Below are 24,013 nucleotides of genomic sequence, written 5' to 3' on the forward strand. Positions count from 1 at the left end.
GAGATAACAACCCTATGCTGAAACCTTTATTCAGCATAGTTCATGCATGTGGCTTGTGTTACTCCTTTGCCTGGTGTACATATGTGATGATGTAGATCTATGAATGATTGCCTTTTATTAATAGCTGGTGTCATGTGTTCTGGCTATTCTTAAAGGGCTGCATTCTGCATGGCGAAATCTTGGGTAACATGAGTTGAGCCCTTCTGAAATCATCTGACAGAACTGCTAGGTTTGGCTGAGCGATGAGAAACCTGGGTTCAGATTTATTGTTAAGGCTTACTAGATGATTTTGGGGGATTCCATCTGTCCTTCCTCACATTGTGACTGTGGATAAAATGACAGCCCTGTTTTCACTGCCCTGAACTAACTGGGAAGGAGAGATCAATGTTAATGATGACCAAGGCTTATTTTTGCAATTAATCACTGAGGACTTCACTGAAATCTCAAGAGCACTTTGCTTGTGGCATTAGAGTGAAAGCAGAGGGCTTCATACTTTCATTACTGCTTGGTTTTTGAATCCTGGCATTTGTGGTGATTTAAAATAAGCAAGTTATGAAATGCAGGATTGCCCCCCCTCCCACGGATTGGATCCATTCTCCTAATGCTGACATTGGGGCAAATCATCCTTAGCAAAATGAATATACTGATCCAGCCCACTAGCCTTAAGTCGTTCTGGATAGCAGTTTAAACATTTGAACTTAGATCTCTAGCATTAGATGCCGATTAACTATCTAGATAGTTTTCCATTTATTTTGATAATGATATTTTTATTGGCTTTCAAGAAACAGTAAGTAACAGTTAACTCATTTGATACTCATTTGTTTTGTAGGAAAAAATGTGACCTAGAGAAGCGCAAGAAACTGTTAAGTGAACTTCAGGAGCTGCTTCGTGGGAAAATAAAAAGTGTAAGAAATATAGCAGAAAACTTTTTTTTAATATAACAGATTGGTAAAATTATATTGGCAGGAGCAGTGCAACCCAGCACACGCAGTTTGACCATTCACAGAAAAGGCAGTGTCTGAGCAGTATGCAGGTGATTGGTCTTGCCCATGATATAATTGTGGTGCTCTGTTCTTAGTTGTATGTAAAGATGTAACATGTTTAGAAATTTTGAATCCATAGAGAGAACTTTCTTTTTTGTATTTTTAATTGAAATAGATGTAGTTGTTGCTTTCTGTCAAACCTAAGCTTCTGTTTAAGTGGATCTTATAACTTTTATATCATAACATTTTGGCATATTTCTGGAATTTAGAATTTTGAATGTTGAAATTTGGAGAAAAGATGTGGTGGTTTGTTGATTTATTTGGATATTTATGTCCTGCTTTTCTTCTCCTATTTTAACCCTCAAAACCACAGCCCTGTGAGGTAGGCTATGCTGAGAGTGAAAGTCTGTCTTAAGGCCTCCCAACATGCTCCTGTGACATAGTGGGGATTCCGATTGAGGTTTCCCAGAACCTACTCTGACACTTTTAAGTGCTGCATTGCACTGTTTATAATGGATGTTCCCCTTACTCATACTGCTTTGAGCTAATACATGAAATATTAGATATTTGAAGACTGTAAACAGAAGCACTTTCCTTCCATGTTATTTGTTTCTTGCTTAAGACCTTGCTGCTCCAGTATACTCGTACTGTTCTTTTTCTTTTATTTCCTCATAGCTAACCTCCTTTTGAGCAGCTAGCTGTAAAACTAGCTATAAATATAAAGATAATGAATGTAATGCTACCCAAATGCCTCGGAGTAACAAATCCATTTATCTACCCAGATGGCATTTGCTCATGACTCTACTCGTGTTATCCAGTGTTACATTCGTTTTGGCAATGAAAAGCAAAGGCAAGAAGTATTTGACGAATTAAAAGGTATAATTTTCACACACACAGCCTTTTGCGTTTAGAGCGTTTCATTGTTATGGCTTCTCATTGTGTTTTCTTATCCCACAGAGAGTTTTACTGAACTAAGCAAATCCAAGTATTCCAGAAATATTGTGAAGAAACTTCTCATGTATGGGTAGGTATATTGCTTGTCTGTATATTTAGTTCTTGTGTGTCTAGAAGCTGTCCTTTTGTGTCTAAAACTTTATTTGAGGAACCATCTCTTTCGCTATGTCTTTGTGCACCAACTACAGTCATCAGGCAGCCATCTGTTGGCTATACCACCACTCAGGGTGATCATCTGGCATTGACCAGAACTCTGGTCTTCTCCATCATCACTCTGGCTCTGTGGAATGGGCTCCCTGAAGGGAGGGACCCTCCTTGGAGATCTTCAAGAGGTGCTGCAAGGCCTGCCTGTTGGCCAGGGCTTTTGAGGGGGGTTATGTGGCGGGCAACTTTTAAAGGGGTGGAGGAGGATTTGCTTTTTTCCCCCCTCAAAATGTTTTAACTATTATTGTGAGCCTCCTCAAACCACAGGAAAAGTAGGATATAAATACTTAAATTACATAATTGTACCCCTTTCTATATTTTTCCTTGTATTTTTATCCTGCCTTTTGGCTCAGGAACTCAGGGTGATATACATTGTTCTTTGTCTCTATTTTATCCTCACATTAATCTGGTAAGAGAGGCTAGGCGAAGGAAGAGTGACTGGGCTCAAAGTCACCCAGTGAGCTTCATGGCTGAGTGAAGTCTAGAATGTGGGTTTTCCTGATCTCAAGCTAGTACCCTGATAGCTACAGCTTGTTGTGTCTCCAGTAGTTTGCTAGGTCCTGTTCTCTTTACGTGCTCCATCCCTTCACAGAAGTCTAGAAACCCCACTGGATGTACCTACCTGGTTTCTTTCCTTGATTTCTGTTCCCTTTTACTAGTATTTACTTTAACTGGAGATATAACCAGACTTGCAGTAGAGGTTATTATGTATTATGGGTAGATTGTTGGCCTTAAACCTGAAATACCTACATTCAAGTTCTTACTCTAACACTGGAACTCAGTAAATAAACAGCCCTGAGCAAATCTCTCTCTACTAAGTCACAGGGATATTGAGAAGGTGAAAAGGCTAACCCTGTATATATCAACTAGCTTTTTGAAGGAAGGGTGACATAAGAACGTGTATTGGATTGGACCTCCTTAAGTGATTGCAGTGAGGTGTGTGACTACACTTTGAAGAACTCCTGAGCCTCGTTTGCTCCTAAACTTATTCTGTAATGTGTGACAGTGATTGGTCATCTTCTACTTGAGCCTGGCCTTTAGAGGTTTCTGCCCAGAGTCTGAAAAATGCAGGATTGTATGGTAACACTACTGGTTTCATAATTCTAGGATAGCTCCTGAGGAAATTGGTGGTCAAAATAATGCAAATAAGCTCAGTGTGATACTCTTTTTGTCAGTTACTTTGGACATTTCTATGCGCATGCTCTGTTGCCTTCACTGTTCCTATTTTTTTTTAAGGCTTTGCACAGCATTAAAGTTCGCCTTTTCTTCCCATTCCCCTGGTGCTGGAGGCTTAGGTCAGTGGTATCTGAAGGAAATGCTGGCCACTAAGCAGAACCCGAAAGTTATTTGCTGTCTCTAATGGTACAATTCTTCACAGAGTTAGTCTTGTCTAAAACTCTGGGTTTTGGTGGCCCTAGACAAGAGTGGACTAACTCTGCACAGAGCTGCACTTTTAAGTTACTTTCCAGCTAGAACAGAATATGACACTGTGATAAGCCCCAGTTTGAACTTGTTGATCTGGACATTGTCTCCGTGAACAGGAGCATGCAGTTAATATTCGATCACTTAAAAGTAAGTGGTCTATTTTCTTCTTTTATATTTTATTTGCTGTCTGATACCCACATTTATTTCTGGGACAGAACAAAACCACAAGTTGCAGAAATTATCAAGAGCTTTAAAGGTGAAGTGAGAAAGATGCTACGTCATGCTGAAGCATCTGCAGTGGTGGAGTTTGCATACAATGACAAAGCCATTTTGGAGCAGAGAAACATGTTGACACAAGAGCTCTATGGGAATATATTCCAAGTCTACAAGGTGATGTACTGATGCCCCCTCTCCCGCCTTTTCAAATATTTTTTTCAGTTTATAACACTTTGTGTGACATCGCAAACAGTACAGCAAGTTATGAAACCCAATGTTAATAGAAGATGCAACAGCTTAATAGTTCCATGGAGTGAGGGACTGGCCTGTGTCCTATGCATATCATCACCCATATGTTCCCCAGCGAGCCGTGCGCTCTTTTGAACATCTTCTGGTGGTCCACAGCCCCAAAGAAATCCACTTAGCCTGGGCCAGGCCCTTTTCAGTCCTGGCTCTGACCTGAATGAAATCTTTCCCAAGCAAGATCAGGGCCTGTGGGACTTGCTACAGTTCCCCAGGGGCTGCGAAACAGAGTGGTTCCACCAGACCTCTGGTTGAAGCGGCAGGCCATGGGTGCAGCCTCCTCTGCTTCACCCTGTTCTCCATATTCCTTTGACAACTGGTGTCTCACTAAACTCCTAAATATCTGTTCCGTCAGGCATGCACACAATCACTGAGCCCGCTTTGGTGGGGAGAGCAGGGCATAAACTGAATAAACTAAACTAAAATCTGGTGAATTTGTTTTATCATCTTAAATTATAGGGTTTTAAATTTGATCATTGTTTTATTGTTTAAAATGTTTTTATTGTGGATTTGTTGTGAGCTGCCTTGAGTCTGCATACAGGGGGAGGGCAGGATATGAGTGTAAATAAATAAACCACCATGACCTGTGAAACCCATCCCACCAAATTAGGTTCATTGAGATGCATTGAGCTGATACATACATGCATAAATAGGTTTAGAGAGAAAAGTTTTGCAAGCAGACCATGAAACACCAGAGGTCTTAGTAGAATGGCCAGAATCAAGTTTGCTAAACTTAAGATTTAGTGAAGTTCTTCAGAAGCTATAAAAACCATGATTACTAATGTGTTATCACTTGTTCTACTTTTATCATGTGCAGTGTCATATTAAAGACATAGGGAGTATTCTTTGTGGCTTTTGGTGGTGGAAAACAATTAATAAGGAGTTTCTTAGAAGCAGCCCTATGGCACAGAGTGGTAAAGCAGCAGTACTGCAGTCCTAAGCTCTGCTCATGACCTGAGTTCGATTCTGGCGGAAGCTGGATTCAGGTAGCTGGCCCAAGGTTGCCTCAGCCTTCCATCCTTCTGAGGTTGGTAAAAGCTGCAGTACTGTGGTCTGAACTCTCTGCTTACGACCTGAGTTAGATTCTGGTGGAAGCTGGATTCAGGTAGCTGGCCCAAGGTTGACTCAGCCTTCCATCCTTCCGAGGCTGGTAAAATGAGTACCCAGCTTGCTGGGGGGAAAGTGTAAAAGACTGGGGAAGGCAATGGCACACCACCCTGTAAAAAGTCTGCCGTGAAAACGTTGTGAAAGCAATGTCACCCCAGAGTCGGAAACGACTGGTGCTTGCACAGGGGACCTTTCCTTTCCTCCTCTTCTTAGATCTCTGCTTGGAAACCATGTACCCATTTGAAATAGTAGCAATTCATATATATGCATGTTTTTATAGGATTTCTGGAGCCCCCTTTTAAAAATTGTATCTGAGTTAACATTATATCCAGCTCTTCTTCGCCTCTTCGTTGATCTTAGATAAACTTGCATAAAAGCTGACACTGAAGGGCATACGTTTAATTCTACTCCGTTCAGGTATGGCTGTGTAGGCCATTCTTCTGCAAACAAGATTCCCCACCTAGTGCAGTTTCAGAGGCTGCCCCCCCTATTTTACTGATGATGTGTGCATGGAGCTTTTGCCAATGTTACTTCGAATTGGGAAGCCCTTATGGATGCACCTAAGAGCCCCTGTGCAGGCGCTGAAATTCTGGTCTGATCTTAATGAGGTCTTGGTGACTGACTTAAGATTGGAAACTTGCTTTGTGGTGTGACCAAATCCCTTTCTTATCCTTTGGCTCCTGCAATTGTGATGAATTGAATTTCACTGTAACAGTGGTTCTTTGTTTCAGTCATCAGAACACCCAACCCTTGACAAAGTGTTAGAGGCACATCCTGAAAAGCAGGAGGCCATTATGGATGAAATGAAGCTGATCCTTACTCCAATGGCTCAGAAGTAAGAGCAATAATTACACCATATTTATCGACAATGTTTTGTGTGAGAGAGAGATGCATTGTGTGTGTGTAACAAGGAGAGTTGGCTTATAGTTTTATTTTTTATGGTAGTTCTCTTGCAGGGGTGTGTTTCCAACCCCTCTTTCAGCTATGAGGGTAGGAATTTGAAATAATGCTGTTTAAATTGGTGAAAGTACAGTAATATTCACAAGGGTGACATCAAATACACAGGCAGCATTTGTCTGAAATTCCAGTTAATACCAAAGACTGTTCAGAAATACCCTCAATTGTTACCCTTTCAGTCATGTTCTTTCCCTTCCAAAATTTATATCTTTTTAAAGAGGAACAATGTTTACCTATTAGTATGGTAGTTTGGGAGAACCTGTGAAGCTGTTCAGAATTGGACACAAAAGTTCTTTCTGTATGTGTGCATATGATGGGAATTCCTCATTGCTGTAGTCATAACTTAATTGCTTTTTACTAACTCTCTAGGGAATATTCAACACTGATGTGCTTGTTTACCCTTTTTCCTCCCTTGTCCTACAGAGAAGCTGTAATAAAACATTCATTAGTGCATAAGGTGTTCTTGGACTTTTTCATTCATGCCACCCCTAAACAGAGATCTGTAAGTATCAGCATATTGTGTATTGCTGTTTGCCTACTTTCATGTAGAATTATGAGCCCAATATTTGCTGCCCTCTCGTTATTCCCTCTCGTGGGATCCTGACGTTAAAAAAAGTTGTTCTTATGGCATGTTGTGATTGGTGTGGCCATTACCAAAGTGAACACAGTGCTCTCTTCCTGATTTAAATGGCTTTAGCCAGACAACTGATTGTTTCAGTGACCTTGAGTGTTAAAAATTTGATGCTTGGATTTTGGGTTAAGATAGAGAATAAATATCTATCTTTGACAATCTCTTAGAACAAAACTAATTATTTAAAAATTTGGTTTTTTGTGTCTAGGAAATGATTGAAGCGATCAGAGAAGCTGTAATCTACTTAGCACACACACATGATGGAACCAGAGTAGCCATGCATTGCCTATGGCATGGGACCTCCAAGGTATATAGTGTGAAGTAACGTGTCTCTGTCAAAACACTGCACTTTGGATGGGTGTGTCTTGCAATACAGGACTCGGCAAACTATTACACTAGACAGTTTCCCCTGAACATGGTTACTAATTATTCAAACATGCCTGATTTGGGCAAGCACTTATCCATTTTGGTTCAGATTGTTATTTAAGAGATACCAAAGAAGTTGCACATATGATAGTAACATTCATCTTGTTTTGGAGAGAGTAACTGAAAACAAAATTTGCCTTTATTATGCAGATGTATAGTACAGTACTGCCAGGATCTGTGCGTTGGGGTTTCTCCAGGGTTTCATGGAAGACAAAACTGTTTTGTTTCATATTTCTCAGTTGCTGTATGGCAGGTTTGTAGACAGAAGGTCCTTAGACTGACCGCAGACTATCCCATGTCTGTATCCCCTCTGTGGAAATTCCAAATGTCCCTTGTTTGTAGTCCTGTCCTACACCTTTGTGAGATTATCTAAGGCTGCTCGAGGCTCTCAGAAGTGTGGATCACTGCATCACTCTTCCACCACCCTGAATTTGAAGAAGCAAGGATGAATTAGACCCAGTTGTGGCCAGCTATTCTGCATGGCCTCCCAGGGCCTGAAAGTCAGTTTCTGGGAAGCCGTATGTGCTGTTGCTCAGTAACGAGGAATAGAGATTGGGCAGGGTGGGGGGGAGAACAGAGCAAAAAAGAGTGAAAGAAGAAATGGGAGGAGGGTGGCACATGTGGTTATAGAGAGGGAAAAAGGGGTAAAGTGCATACCTAGAGATTTATAAGGAGAGGAAGGAGGATACCCAAGATCTTTAGATGAGAAAAGAGGGCTTTTTTTGAGCAGGAATGCAGTTCCGGCTGGCTTGGCATCAGAGGGTGTGGCCTAATATGCAAATAAGTTATTCCTGGCCTTTTCTACAAGAAAGCTCTGTGAGGCAATGGTGATGTCAGGGGCTGTGACCTAATATGCAAATGAGTCCCTGCTGGGCTTTTTCTACAAAACTCTGGAAAAGAGAATAATAGGTGACTACAGAGAATGCAACCTGAGTTGGTAGAGAGAGAGGGGAGATTATACGGTGAAATTGAAATGTTTAAAGGGGAGTTTCAGGAGCAGTGGTTGCACTGGCAGTGTAAGTACAGCACACATGATGGAGTACAGTGTAAAAAGAGTGAGTTGGGGGAAAAGGTACTGAATTTTATAATTCTTTTTCTGTGAATGTAACAGTGTGATCCTCTTTGAGTTAAACACTTTAAAATTGTTTAAGTTATCTCTTTATAATTTGTTAAAAGTTGTTATATCATGATGCATACACTGAACATGAGTCAGCAGTGTGATGCAGTGGCTAAAAATGCAAATTCAATTTTGGGCTCTACCAACAGACGTATAGTGCCCAGATCATGCAAAGTGATGGTATTGCTTTACTGTGTTCTCATTAGATTTCAGCTAGAGTAATTGTGGTCAGTTTTGGGCACCACAATATAAGAAGGATATAGACAAACTGGGTTGTGTCCAGAGAAGGGCAACAAAGATGGTGAGGGGTCTGGTCTGGAGACGAAATCCTATGAGGAAAGGTTGAAGGAGCTGGGTACATTTAGCCTGGAGAGGAGACAACTGAGAGGTGATATGATCACCATCTTTAAGTACTTAAAGGGCTGTCATACAGAGAATGTTACGCCAGAAGACTGGACCAGAACCCAGTGGGGTTGAAGTTAAAAGAGTTTCTGGTTGAACATTAGGAAGAACTTCCTGACAGTTAGAGCAGTTCTTAAGTGGAACAGGCTTCCTCGGGAGGTGGTGGGTTCTCTTTCCTTGGAGGTTTTTAAAAAGAGACTAGATGGTCATCTGACAACAATGCTGATTCTGTGAATTAGGCAGATCAAGAGAAGGAGGGCGAGGTGAGTCCAGTGGCACCTTTAAGACCAACAAAGTTTAATTTTGGATATAAGCTTTCATGTGCAACACAGCATTGTTCAGTTTTGTTGTTGAATTTTACTAGATTTATAAGATAATGCTTCAGTCTGCTATTCCTATGTGATCTGCTTCCTTGGTAGCCCTAGTAGATACAGAACACTTGAAAATGCAAAGACGTGAGATGGGTTTAGGGATGTTTTGTAGAGCCATAGAGTGCTTTAAGGGTACAGGGTACTGTGCCATCCTTCAGACGGAAGCAGGGCACAAGAGCCTTTCTATTATTCTTGGTTTTGATTTACTTTTTTGATTTATTTTTTCAGGTATTTACCAGCTTGGTAAAATGTAGTGAAGCTAATCAACATGTTTGATTCATTGATATTCATTTGTCTGTCTTATTAGGACAGAAAAATCATTGTGAAAACCATGAAGACCTATGTTGAAAAAGTAGCTACTGTGAGTATTTTAAAAGTGCTGTGAACTGAGTAATCAGAAGTGCTTTCTATGATTTTGGTATGAGTTGGCAAAACAAATTAAATACATGGTTTGGATGTTTAGAAGAAATGCTGGACATAAAGGTTATAACCCAGTTTAAGAATCAATACCCACCAGTATTATGCATCTCAGGTATGCATTAACTTTTCATTATTTTGATACTTGATAACTAGCTAAGCTATAGAATAAATAAAAACTTTTATAAAGCAAGTCCGAATCTGCGATGGATTTGTTTTAGTTAAACAACTTTAAAATGACCAGTTGTTTCCTCTAATACAGCATTGCAACAGTCTAAACAGCAATCCTAGGAGTATATATTCTGATATAAATCCCACTACATTCCATGGGGGGTTGGTTTTGTGTAAAAGTGCATACCTTGCACTTTAGAGGATTATTGTCTGTTTTTTTCCTGTGTAACTGAGATGTAATCTCATTTATACAGAAAACATAGCCAGAGAATAAAATTACTAATTGGACCTTCATGATTTAAATAAGCAGTTATTTAGCAAATGAGCTGATATGCATACAAAGCCAGCCCACTTGGACAATCAGGGTTGTTTGTGAAGTACACTATGCCAGTTTGGTGTAGTGCTTAAGTGTGCAGACTCTTTTCTGGGAGAACCGGGTTTGATTCCCTCCTCTTCCACTTGCACCTGCTGGAATGGCCTTGGGTCAGCCATAGCCTTGGCAGAGGTTGTCCTTAAAAGGGCAGCTGCTGTGAGAGCCCTCTCAGCCCCACCCACCTCACAGGGTGTCTGTTGTGGGGGAGGGAGATAAAGGAGATTGTGAGCCACTTTGAGACTCTAAGATTTGGAGTGGAGGGTGGGATATAAATCCAATATCATCATCATCATCTTCTTCTTAGTTTCTGGTTCATATTTCAGGGTGAATTCTCACATTTGGTTTTGCTGGCAGCTTTTGACTGCATTGATGACACCAAGCTTGTGAAACAACTAATTATATCTGTAAGTAGCTTCTTAACATTTTCCTTTAGATGCTTGCGGTTCAATTAACAGGAAGATACAAACCAAGTTGAATGAAACACTGCAATGTTTACAGGCTTGGTTTTGAAGCTGTTTAGTTTTGTGGTTTTAAAACATCAGTTTATTTCTAAATTGTCCTTATTATTTTTTTTCCTTTTTCTTAAAACACTTGAGTGGAAATCTGCTTCTTTGTATATCCATAGCTCCATTCTTACAGCTTTGTGAGTGCCCCCCCTGCTGGCCCCACCTTTTGGAGCTTCCGTGGTGGAGCAGAGGGAGGCAAAGGGGCGCTTGTGGCCTCAGAAAGTGGAGGGGGGGGGTGGGCATTACTTCATGCTGCTGCTACCTCCATGGAGTCAGGCACTCTCTGGTTCCCTCTCTCTCTGTGTTTGCCTGCTGCTCCCCACTCTTTTTTTCCTTCTTGGCTGTCAGCGTTGCTCCCTTTTATCCCTCACACCTCCGTGCCCCAGTTCTCCGCCCCCTCCTCCCATGCTCTCTCATCCACCCCCATCCCACCCCCCCAATTGGCCAATGCCTCCCTCTGGACAGGCTTCTCCCGCCCCTTTCTGGGGTGCCCTGCATGAGCCTCACCTCAGGGAAGACCGTGGGGTGGGGTGCACTCATTCCAGCAGCCTCATTAGGCCTGCCCATCATCTTCTGCGCTGCCTGTGGCTCCGGCGCTCCCGGGTTGGGCCATGCTGGCTGTGGTCGCGTCAGGCCGATGAGGTGGGGCCATGGCCCGGAGACAGTTCTGCGGCGGGCCCAGTACGGATGGCCCCTCTGACCAGTCCCCACACTGCCCAGCGAAGGCACCGCAGGTAGATGGGCCTGGGAGTGCCTAGTGAGGAGTTGCCAGCCTGCAGGCGGTGCCGCAGCTGCTCTTGGCCGCTGGGTATGCAGCGAAGCCAAACCGCTGCAAGCCCGGGCGAGACGCACCAGCCCAGACAAGCATGCCAACAATTGGACTCTGTAATTATTCTGAGTTGATCAGCTAGCTACTAGGTAATACGCTGAATTAAAGTATGTTTGGCACCTCTGCTGGGGGAAGATGATACTTTTCCATGGAAGAGCAGTATTTCATCTATATGAGGGGTATCTAAGTCATTTGTTAGGGGAACCAGGTCTGACATAAATGGGAATTTGCGGGGCTGGGCCATGTGCGTCATAAAATGTAATGTGAGGTAGTGAAGATATAAACTTTATAAAGGACACAGACAAACACAAGTAAAGATATTATTTTTAACTTAAAAGACAAACATGCTTAAAACTCTTGCAATATTTTGTTTAAAATGGAAAGATGGGAGAATAGTGGAATTTGGCAATGCAAATTTTAAAAATATCAAGAAAAAGCGCAAGAATCGCAGCAGAAACTAAAAATATTTAATGCTCTGAGCCTGGGAAAACAATGAAGTAGCATTGCAAGCTTCTCACCCCCCCCCCCAGGGTCTACTCAGATTGGCAATGGCTTTCCAATGTAATATCCCCCTTTGCTTGTGGGATCCCAGGTTAGAGTACTCACTAGGCACCAGTTCTCAGATCCATTGAGCAGAGACAAGCTGGCTCAAAGCATCAACCCTTTATTTTCAAGGACACAACTCCAGGAAGCATGAGCTTCAGCTGCTTTATAGGAATGCTGAAATGTGAAACCGATCTCCATTTCATTGAAACACATTGCAGCAAAGACACAAGTTGCAAGGAAAACTTGGAATGGATTTTCCATTAAGGTCTGGGCCCTATCTATCTGGGCACAGATTGCTTAATGGAAAATCCACTCTGCATTTTCTTTGGAGCTTTGCTTCCTGTTTCAGCAAGCAAAAACAAGGCAGAAGGAGCTGGGAACTTCAGCAGCTATAGAGCTTCAAAGGGTGAGGACAGTACAGGGAGGAGAGGGGTGAGAAGAGAAGAGCATCCTAAATGTATAACGTCACTATATGAGGTTGTATGCCATCCTCAGTATTCAGTGTCTATTAATGCATATGCAGCCATTCTTATAGTTAAATTATAGGTTGTTAATATTCTAATACGTTTTCATCCTGCCCTTCCAAGTTTCTCAGGGTGGCATACTTAGTTCTCTTTTCCACATTTTATCCTCACAACAACCTTGTGAGGCAGTTTAGTAGAAAACTGTGATTGGCTAAAGATTATTCAGCAAACTTTACCTCAGAGGTTAGAATTTGAACCTGGGTTTCCCAGACAGTCTGATACTCTGTTCACTACACTGCATTGACTGTCTTTTCACTAGTTACTCTGTAGTTTCACATGTATTTAGCCATTCTAGTTTATCCTTGGTGGCCCTTGCTTAATGCACTATAATCATGACTGTCATTTCTTTTCACTGTCCCAGAAGATTTTCACATAGCTAGGCTTCAGAAACTATTAATATCTATTGAATTCTCCAAGCTCTAAAAATCTTTTTAATGATATTTTTATTTCCAATCCTAAATAACCTACAGTAGCTATCTACATTAGAGAAATAACTAAAAGCAGGGCTTTTTGTAGAAAAAGCCCAGCAGGAACTCGCTTACATATTAGGCCGCTCTCCCTGACACCAAGCCATCTGAAACTGCATTCCTGTGCTTTCCTGCTCACAAAAAAAGAGCCCTCACTAAAATAGTGTCAGGATGTGGGTATTGAACATATGAAGCTGCCTTATACTGAATCAGACCCTTGGTCCATCAAAGACAGTATTGTCTTCTCAGACTGGCAGCGGCTCTCCAGGGTCTCAAGCTGAGGATTTTCATGCCTACTTGCCTGGACCCTTTTTGGAGATGCCAGGGATTGAACCTGGGACCTTCTGCTTACCAAGCAGATGCTCTACCACTGAGCCACCGTCCCTCCCCTGTTGTATTCACAAGTCACATGCCAAAAAAGGGGGCATATAACAAATATTGCTACCACTCCCTAAAAAAAAAACCTTTGTGTAACATATAGAAAGAACTTTCTGCAACATTCTATAGAGCCCTTAAATACTGATAATTATAAAGCTCTTTAGATACCTTTACTCATGGCTTCTCCCAAAAGATCTTTAACAACCATCAGTTAGACAGTTTAAGGTAATGGTTGCACATTGCTTGCTATGTTTTTCATCAGAAGTTATTTTGCACAGTCCTGGAGACAGTATGAACAATAGTTATATCACAAAATCTCTATAGGCATTTAGTAGCTATTTTGTACCATGGAAATTGTTATAATGATTTTGTATTGACTGATCACACCCTCTCATAGAAACTTGTAACATTGCTAATTGAAATTTTCTCTGAATACTTTTATTTATTTACTTTAAACTTATATCCCGCCCTCTCCGTGAATGGACTCGGGGTGGCTATCAACAGTCAAATTTACATATAGAATCAATAAAACAATATAACATTAAAACTATAAAATGATAAATGTTATATACTGGTGCTATTCACAGCTTCTTTTGGCAGTTCATGATTTCTTCACTTTCTGTCCTGTTGTGTAAGTAGAGTCCCACCTCCCAAATAACTTTGATGGGCATTTAAAAAGGACATTAAACATATTGCAAATATGTGTTTGGGGGAGTTTGTAAACACAAGGACTTCCTGCTCACCTTTGTAGCCTACCAATTGGAGTGAGTTTGGCATCTGAATATAACCCACTCCATTCTGCCCCTTCCCTTCTTAGCTGCATGTTGCAGACTCTGAATTCTCCCCCACCAAAAGGCAAAGGCGGCTACAAAGGATAGAAGACTGTGAGGATGACTAGTTTGTGTCCTTCTCTGGGTATTTCCCTCCCACCTTACAAAGTGGATTTAGCCATTGCTTTGGCAAGGTGGCAATGTTGCTACATTTCAGCATGTTCACAAGATCTTTGCCAGAAGTGCATGGAGATGTTATTTCTCTTGTTAGAAAAATAATATGAAGCAGCACTAGATCTAAAGTAACCTCATGTAGCAAGGAGGTAAATTGGCATCTAGCACAAGCTTGTGAACCCGCTGATGGTTTAGTTATTTCTGTAATACAAAGATCATTTGCCATTTAACTCAACATCCCAATTACATAGACGAGCAGTCCCTGCTTCAAAGAAGAATATGTGATATAATTAATAACCTGCTAGAGATCGATGGGAGAAATGTGAGAGGATTAAAAATTATAGATACCTGGTTAGATTCTCATCATAGATGTAAGGTAATGGGAAACAATATAAATTGTGGACAAAATTGGATCTTTCAAAAAAACCCACCTGTATCCCTTCTTCCAAGGAGATTAGGAATGGCTTATGGGTTACTAAGCCAAGGAAAATATCTGTCCTTCGTGGAAAGGTGGAGATTGTCTCTCCCATTGTAATTTGACATGCCACTCATTCTGGCTGTATCAGAGTTCTTCTTAGTCGCTTGCAAGTTTTTACGAATTGTGCTTTTGCTAAGTTTTTCTTCTAACTCTGCTTATAACTGCAGTGTACAATGGACTGCTGAATCTAGACCTGCTTTCAAAGAGTTAAAAATGAAATTGTGTAAGCAATTTCCCCTCTACTAATAAAGTTTATCTGTCTACCACTGCTTCTTCCTTTTTCAGGAAATTAGTGATTCCTTAGCCAGCATTATGAACAATAAATATGGAAGAAAGGTCCTGTTGTATCTGTGTAACCCAAGGGATCCTACGTATTTCTCACCAGCAATAATCAAAATCCTGCAACAGGGTGATGGAAATGCTTACAGGTAATAGAGGTGCAGTTTCTCTTGCATTGACAAGCTTGAATTATATTGTGCCTCCTAATTTCTTGCCTGAGTAATCCATTCTCTGTAAATGCCATTGGGATAAAAAGGAGTTGCATGAGAAAATAGCCCTGTTCTTGTGATAGTATGGGTAACATCTTCACTAGATTAAAAACAAAAAAGGCAATAGCCACATTTAGATCTCACAACAAAGTCCTGTTTTTTGCATAAGATGGACACAAACACATCTTGTCTCCTGCTTGTGTCCCCTCCTCCCTACCCCAACACAGTGCAAAGCTTTCAGGCAAACTCTGCAATCTGGAGTTCGTTTCCCCCTCTCAAACCAGGATGCTAAAAAACAAATTGAATCCTAGTTTGTACGCTAGTTTACAGAATGCAGACTTCAGATATCCAGCAAAGTAGAGCTAGAAGCCTTCAGTTGCACTTTTTGCATGATGGGAAGGGAAGACAACAAGGAGCATGTGAGAACAAGTTGTGATCCTATCTATCACACAAAAGTTAAAAGTTTCACATGAAGAAGGTCCCAAGTTCAGTCCCTGGCATTTCCAGTTGAAAGGATCAAGTCATAGATCTCATCCTGAAATCCTGGAGAGCCACTGCAATGAGAGCTGAGAGTACTGACTTTTGTGGACCAGTGGTCTGATTCAGTATATGGCAGCTTCGTACGTTTAAGCGAATGACTTTCGTGCGAAGACAGCTCTTGGTCGTTTTGCATCATAATTACTTTATAAGAAATGAGTGAACCAAGCAGAATCTTCTCCCTATAAATCTCAATACATCGGTTTGTTTTGACAGCTGCAGGGCTTTACATTTTCAGTGTTTTTTGTATGTTATCTATGTTTACTAACGGGGCCATAATTAAGATTATTTGCCATTAAAAACTGCTCTTTGTGAATTACATTGACTTCAAGGTAGCTTATGGCAGGATGCCTGTTTATTAACTTCACAAAAACTTTTTTTTAAAAAAAATAAGGCTCTTATTTGAAAAGGTTACAAAGCAATCTGACAAAACCAAGACACATTTTCAGCAAATATAAATTATCTCCTGCATGCATTAGCATCTGTCTTGAAGTAACTCAAATAACAAGAGAACATTGCTCCCACCAAGGCTGAAAAGGATTTGAATTCTGGATATTCTGGTAAAAAGGGCCCCCTTACTTCCCAGCATTTTAAATTTGGTTTCACCCCAGAACTGTCCATCACTACTGCAATTTTTGACATTACTTGAATGTCTGAATTTGCAATATATTCTCCCTCCCCATTGCCTTTTTGCCCGTGCCTTAACTCTGTGCCATCCCTCCATGCCCCCAGCACAGCCCTTCAGATCTGGTGGCCAGCATCTCCTTGTTCATTTTACTCTCTCTCCTCTGATCCAAGCCAGGCCTAGTTTCCTTGCACACTCTCTCATCAGTCATCTAATACCTTTGTTCTGCATCTTTTCGCTGTACACATTCTTAGTTCTCCTTGCAGACCATGTGTACACACACAGGTGGGTTTCCTGTGGGGTAGCTGTAGATGGATGCATCCAGGTTACATGGTTGCTTTTTCTAGGAATTGTCAGATTGCATTTGGTTTAAAATATCTGCAGTGCCTTTGGATTTTTTGTGCTGCATTTTGAAACCTTCCTCTCTTTCTTGCATTTCACTGTTGTATCTAATAAATATTGATCTCGTTAATTAAGAAGCCTCTCCTCCCCTCAGTACATCCTTGGGCCTGTGCAGACTTAGAGTTGAAAGCCAGGGTCTGAAAGGTGCATGGGAAGGAATACCTGCAAATGTAGCCCTCCTCCCAGTTGACAGCAGAGAGTCCCCATTGGAGGTCAAGGCCAAGCCCACAGACATCCTCAATGCACTTACATGAATAGCTGTAGGCCAATAATATGCTATTCTTATGTCTTCAGTCTGAAAGATAATTCTCTGAACTGGACATTCATTATGCATGTGGAATATCACACAAAGTCACGGATCTTGCAAATGTGCATAGGCTTCCTTGTTCATTTCAGTGGAAGAAATTTTCCTTAGGGATGTTGACCTGCCTCCTTCTTTGTCAAGAGCAGCTTCTCTGCACTGCTTTTGTATGATTGTAGCGTAAAAATGTCATGACAAATTTTGTTCAGATTACTTCAGAAATGTTGCAATGAAGACTCTGACATGAGTGCTTGAGGAGAGAATGCGTTCAGCTTGCTGGGCAAGCAGTCTTTATTTTATATGTGTTCACCAGTTATTCAAAACCATTCTAGTCTTACAATGCGATGACAAATAGAGCATCACAAGAAAGTCTGGCTTGGGAGATAACATCTTGCTTAGTTTGCAAATATTTAACAATAGTATGGTTGTTGTTTCCCAAAGTAACATTGTCAGAGGAAGAGGAAACAGAAGGCATGCTATGACGTTAAAGGGTTGATGTTGTTCCCCAGAGATTTGCAAGCTTGGCAAATCTCTTGATAGCTGGTCATTAGGTCAGGACCTGATCTGCCCAGTTTTTGGGGTACAAGTCTCATTACATATCTACACAGAAAACCACAAATGCTAAATATATGTGGTTTGTTCCAGGAAGAAAATGAAAGGCTGCCATCGAGCTTGGATTTTATTCAGTTCTCTGTAGTTAAGTTGATTTTTTTTTCTTCATGTTATTCCACTAGTAAAAAAGATGTGGATGTTCGACGTCGTGAGCTCTTGGAAGCTGTGTCCCCATCTTTATTGAACTACCTGAACCTGCATGCTGAAGAAATGGTGATGGACAAAGCTACCTGTATTATGGTGACGGGTATCCTCAAGGCCTCTGTTGGTGACATCCAACCTGCTTTCGACACTATTGCTAGTTTGGCTGCAAAAGAAATGATTTCAGGAGGTGAAGATGGGCAGGTAATTATGCCTGATAGTGGGCAAGCAGTAGAGTTCTCATCAATTTTAGTCTGCTGTTCTTTCAGTGAGATCTGTTGTGATTCAGATGTTAAGCCAGGCTAAATTAGGTGCCCACTTAATATGGAAGGTGTCTTATGTATTTTAGGAAGTCCTTAGTTGTAGGATATTAAAGTTGTGAGATGTAGCTGATATGATCAGTTTGGCATTTAGGACACAAGAATTCTCAAGCTCAGGAACTGAAGGACTATGTTTTAAAGAACCCTATATTTAATGTATAGCAGCCCCGTGGCACAGAGTGGTAAAGCTGCAGTACTGCAGTCTGAGTTCTCTGCTCACAACCTGAGTTCAATCCCGGCAGAAGCTGGGTTCAGGTAGCTAGCTCAAGGTTGACTCAGCCTTCCATCCTTCCGAGGTCAGTAAAATGAGTACCCAGCTTGCTGGGGGAAAAGCGTAGATGACTGGAGAAGGCAATGGCAAACCACCCCGTAAAAGGTTTGCCGTGAAAACATCGTTATGTGACATCACCCCAGAGTTGGAAACGATTGGTGCTTGCACAGGGACTGAGTTTTTTATATTTAATGTAAATGTTGCAGAGTAGAAGAGGAGAGGAACTGAAGATCCTGAAGTTATTTTTTTATCCATCTCTTGGAAAGCTGGGGCAAAGCACTTCTTGTATTTGAATTAGCTTGCTACTCTTTTGTAGTCTGTGTTGTGATTCTGTAGGTGTGAGCTGCCAAATGTGTGCAAGTATGGTATTTAAAAAACATCAAAAGTGTAATTTCTTCCAACATTTCATTGTGTGCAGTGTTTTGTGGCTAAATTGGTACAATGGGATGACAGGTATGGTGGCATTTTTGGTTGTCCATCATTAATTGGGAAAAGGACAGCAAATTCCTTGATGTGAGAAGATATATATAACTTGCACTCCAGGTCTTGAATACACAACACAAATCCATAAACAAAAAACACAACTACCTTTCAGTTCTGGGACAGTCATACATTCAATGGCTTGGCTCAGCTAAATCCCAGGTTGTAAGCTCGTGGCCAAGAGCAAAAGGATGCTTGTGAAGCACTTGCAGTATGCTTTAGCATTTGTTGAGTTCTAATAATGCCTATTGTTATTATAATGAGGATTAGTCATGTCTGATGGTAGTAAAATCCTAAATGTCACGATTTCATCTCTAAATCCACTCGAGATGCAAAAGACAGAATGGTAGAAAAGATGCTAATTAATGAGAAGAGAAAATAAGTGACCTACACTGGATTTACCCTGACCCAGATGGTCCAGGCTAGCCTGATCTTGTCAAGTCTCAGAAGCTAAGCAGGGTCAGCCTTGTTTAGTAATTGGATGGGCATCCATCAAGGAAGTCCATGGTCACAATGCAGAGGCAAGCAATGGCAAACCACCTCTCAGTGTGTCTTGCCTTGAAAACCTCATGAAGTTGCTATCTTGGCTGTGACTTGATGGCACTTTCCACCACTGAACTTGGAGAGAGGGTCTTTACATGACACCCTTTGGGATGATCCCATTCCTCGCCTCAGTGTTGCTCAACATCTACATCTAGCTACTCAGGAGTTTTGGGCTAGGGTATCATCAATATGCAGATGACTCTAAGCTATATCTGTTAATGAATGACCAGCCAGATAATGTTACAGGAGATCTGGCCAGTGGTCTGGAGGCTATAGCGGGATGGTTAAAACAGAGCCATCTGAAATTAAACCCATCAAAGATGGAGGTCCTTTGGCTAGGCTGATGGGGTCAGCCTAGCCAAATCAGGGAATTAAGCTTCCCACCCTTGATGGAGTACAATTGATACCAGCTTCCTTTGTCAAAAGTCTGGGCATGACCCTAGATGCCTCTCTTACATTGGAGGAACAGGTCATGAATGCTGTGAGGATGGCATTCTTTCATCTTTGCCAAACCTGGCAACTGATCCTCCCTGTCCCATTTAGACTTGGCTATGGTGATCCATGCAACAGTCACCTCTAGATTGGACTACTGTAATTCATTTTACACGGGGCTGCACTTGAACTTGCTCCAGAAGCTTCCAGCTGGTTCAAAATGCAACTGCACAGGTCCTTACTGGGACCCCTTTAAGATCACATAGAGCACAGGTGGTGTATCAGCTGCATTGACTCCGGATTGAGTACCAAATCAGGTTAAAAATGGGGGCCATCATATCTATACCCTATATAACCCCCAGAGAGCTTTGCCCCAGAGTGATCTGACTGTCCTTGACCAGGACCAGGGCATTTTCAGCCTCAGCCCCAACCTGGTGGAACTCTCCGTCCAGTGAGACCCAGGCCCTGCGGGACCTAGCTCAGTTCCACAGGGCCTGTAAGATGGAGATGTTCCTCTAGGCATAGGATTGAGGACAAAGAGTGATTAGTCGCCTCACTCTCTCCTTCCACCCTCTCCCCTTTCCTCCTCCTGTTTTTACCCCGTCTCTATTTTGATGCTGTCCTCTTTTCTTACTGCTGTTAAATAGAATTTTGGATTAACTGCCCTATCTGTTACCGATAGACTGAAGCCCCATGTATTATAATAGATTAATTGTTAGGCAAGGGAATATTGGGTTTTATAGTATTTATTAATGCTGTGTGTGATTTAAAACTGTATTATATTTATATGCTGTAGGAATTGTTGGAACCCGCCCAGAGCCCTGCTTGCTGGGATGGAAGTGAGATACAAATTGAATAAAATAAATAAATAAATTTAATGGCTGAGCAGATACCCAAATTTTTGCCTTTAATCTGAATGATGTGCTGGTTGCTTATCACTGATTTATTCAGTGGGATTCATTTATATGTACTAGAGAAGACAACAGATATTCTGGGTTCCAGGAACACTTTCAGTACTGTTTGGCCTTCATCTAGTTCTAATTGCGCAAAGGGTAGTATAATGAGAAGTAAAAAGCATTTTGAGGACTTGATTATTTTCTTTTAAAGCTTCATATTGCAGAACATCCAGCAGGTCATCTGGTTCTGAAGTGGTTACTTGAACAAGATGAAAAGATGAAAGAAAATGGCAGAGAAGGTATGTTGGAAAATCAGATTTATATTTATATATAGATTTCTTGGATTTAAGAGGTTGCCACTTCTGCTGCAAATCACTTTGCTGTTACTTCCAACCTGTTGAACTGTGGCTTGTGCTAACACTACAAAGCAGGAGTCCATGTCAGAGTTAAGCCACAGTTCGGAATAATGGTTTGTCAGGGAAGCGCAAACCATAGTCTGAGTGGTCAGGTATAACAATAAGCTTTGACTTGCCATAAAAATTGAAGTTTTGAATTAACCAGCCATGGTTAAGGTAATGGAGAAGTGCATGACCCAGGAATCCTCCAGGGTTGTTCACAGAATGGCAAATCACCGTTTGTTGGCAGGTCTAACCCTGTTGCGGTGCAATGCAAGCCAAAGGGTATCCTTCTCTAATTAGTTCAGGGAAGATGTACTGGAATATGGGAGCAAATTCAAGGTGAGCATATTCTAAACGATTCAGACTGACACCACGCAAAACATATAACCTGGATTGCCTCCTGTGCGGTTAGCTGATTTCAGACTTCCAAGTTAAATATGGTACTTCCTATGGGCTTATTCCGTTTGAATAGATATATTAATTGTCTTGAATCAGGATTCTTGACCTTCTCAAAGTTATTGATGCTCATGATTTTACAAGTATTCATTGAACTCCTGGACTTCCATGTTAAACTAGTTAAAACTTTCATCATGTCAGTCATACTTTTGCAAATGAGATCCACAGAGCTCTGCCATTCAGTTCTGCATCCCCAAGGCAGCTTGAGACTTCAGCATCCTGATCAGCAGTTTCATAATCCAAACAGATGTCACTTTTTGGAGCAGGTTTTGCTAGTGGCCATGGTTCATTTTGATATTCCTGCTTTGGATCTTGGCCAGTAAATTTTATATACAGGATTTTGTTTAGCAATATTAAAAAGTTGGACCAGAGTAGCAATCAGTCGTGCATATATGGATTTATAATACTGTGTAAAGAACAAGTATGGCTCTGTAAATAGTAGTTGGAGGTCTTTAAAACATTTACAAAGAGTTTCTTCAGTCTGTGTGGTCAAGTCTGATTTCTACTTCTAACAGGTTGTTTTGCAAGGACATTAGTGGAGCATGTGGGCATTGACCATTTGAAGAGCTGGGCAGATGTCAATCGAGGTGCAATTATTCTTTGTCGGTATGTAAGCCCTTTTCTGCCTCTGATCAGAGAATATCCACTAAGTGCAGCTTACCTTTTGAATAACAAAAAACCTTTGTTGTAAATTCAAATTTTATATCTTCCTTGAGTCACTTTTGCTGTTTCCATGCATTTTATGAATTATAAAACGTTTTAATTTCAGGCAGCCAGTAACCTTGTTGCTTTCCTTAGTTTGTTGCCATGGGAAATGTTGATATGATACATTCAACAAATTTTGCTGTCACTCCACTTGATTGAAAGCCTACAAGGAGTTCTCTCCTCCAATTGTACAGTGTTCCAAGGTATTATCTCGTGACACTGGAGGTAATGTCTTGCAGTCTAGGGGTTTGGTTTTCAAAACCTAAAGGAGCACTCTATTCCTATTTCTATATTATAGTTATCTATTAACTTCACTGTGACCACACAGTAAAGATTCCCCTATGAATGATGCTATTTTTGTATAGCCTCTGCTGACTGAGAAATACTGCAGTTCTCACAGTCATTGACACAGATCTGGGGCTGAGCAACCTAAGAAGGAAAAGTACTTGACACTTTGTAATAACTTACTGAACAGTCCAGTTAAAATGAACTACAGTAAAAGCTTTGTTATCTGGTCCTTGATTATCCAGAATGTTCCATTAATTGGCACAGCCTGGAGGACTGGCTCCACCGCATCAGCCACCATACCACTGCACATGTGCCCCTCTTCTGCTTCTCCAGCTGGCCAACTTAATGTCTCTAGCTATTGCTGGGCTTCTGCCAACTGATGTCCTCCTCATGTGCCCCCTCCCCTCTCAGCCTGCCTCAAGGTGTTAGGAGCCAGCTCTGCTGCAGGGCTCCTAGGCAGTTGGTCCACTAGGATGGCTCCATGGAAGGGCCTTGTATGCCAGCTTTGTGTTCCCAGTGGCATTAGATCTAGTCATAGAGGATTCCTCTAAGTAGAGTGCGGGGCAGAGTGATAAACTTGATAATCCAGCACATTTGATTAACAGGCAATCCTCATTCCTCATGAGTGCTGGATAACAAATGTTTTATTGTAGTTATAAAAGCACTTACATATATTAGGAGCTACACATGTGTTAGTGTTGAAAGGCTGATGGTGTCAGTGATTAAATCCCTTGCTTTGAAACCACTAAAGATGTTGCAAAGTTTATTTTTGATTTCTGCCTTGAGACTATTAGCAGACTGGTTGTTAATGTTGGGATCACTATGACAACTGAGGTGAGCTGTCAGTGAGTATATCTACAGAGAATCAGAAATGTAGAGAGAGAAGAAATCTCAATGCTCTGTAGAGTCCCTCCCACCTGTCAAAAGCAGAGTCCGTAATTCTCCAGTTCTCTGTTATTAGTTTCTTGAAGCATTGACCAGTGCCAAGCAAAGGGATGCTTTAAGGGCAAGGAAGACATATAATAGATGCTAACTAAGGCCCTGATCTGGATAGCTCAGGCAAGCCCAGTCTCAGAAGCTATGCTGAGTTGATTATGGCAAGTACTTGAATGGGAGACCTCCTTGGAATACTAGAGCCCAGGAGGCTTTATTCAGCCACTTCCCTGAATAGTCTCCATGCCCCCAGTAGGGGTCAGTTGCCAGAGGTCGCCATGACTTTCTGGTATACGTACACACTCACACATGCACACACACATTAAAAAATGCCAGCTTCAGTTCTTCTGCTCCTGTAGCAATAGTCACCTGCCACTCTGACCTGAAACATTTTACTTTCTTGGGATCTGTATTTTCTATCTGCAATGGGCCAGCCTTTTTTGAACTTCCTAAGAC

General features: G+C 41.4%; 1 protein-coding gene across 4 annotated transcripts in view; it reads left to right on the forward strand.

Moving 5' to 3' along the window:
• PUM3 (pumilio RNA binding family member 3) overlaps positions 1 to 24,013 on the forward strand; it is a 32,624-nt gene that overhangs the window by 7,631 nt on the left and 980 nt on the right. For all 4 annotated transcript variants that reach the window (XM_060237403.1, XM_060237401.1, XM_060237400.1 and 1 more), the window contains 13 exons: positions 830 to 905; positions 1,766 to 1,859; positions 1,941 to 2,007; positions 3,782 to 3,956; positions 5,924 to 6,027; positions 6,573 to 6,651; positions 6,989 to 7,087; positions 9,404 to 9,457; positions 10,381 to 10,461; positions 15,015 to 15,157; positions 17,817 to 18,039; positions 20,989 to 21,076; positions 22,147 to 22,237. In XM_060237403.1, coding sequence (XP_060093386.1) covers positions 830 to 905; positions 1,766 to 1,859; positions 1,941 to 2,007; positions 3,782 to 3,956; positions 5,924 to 6,027; positions 6,573 to 6,651; positions 6,989 to 7,087; positions 9,404 to 9,457; positions 10,381 to 10,461; positions 15,015 to 15,157; positions 17,817 to 18,039; positions 20,989 to 21,076; positions 22,147 to 22,237 — 1,374 coding nt within the window. The remainder of the gene's footprint in view (positions 1 to 829; positions 906 to 1,765; positions 1,860 to 1,940; positions 2,008 to 3,781; positions 3,957 to 5,923; positions 6,028 to 6,572; positions 6,652 to 6,988; positions 7,088 to 9,403; positions 9,458 to 10,380; positions 10,462 to 15,014; positions 15,158 to 17,816; positions 18,040 to 20,988; positions 21,077 to 22,146; positions 22,238 to 24,013) is intronic.

The sequence above is a fragment of the Heteronotia binoei genome, chromosome 4 (assembly GCF_032191835.1).
Source record: "Heteronotia binoei isolate CCM8104 ecotype False Entrance Well chromosome 4, APGP_CSIRO_Hbin_v1, whole genome shotgun sequence".
NCBI classification, from domain to species: Eukaryota; Metazoa; Chordata; class Lepidosauria; order Squamata; family Gekkonidae; genus Heteronotia; species Heteronotia binoei.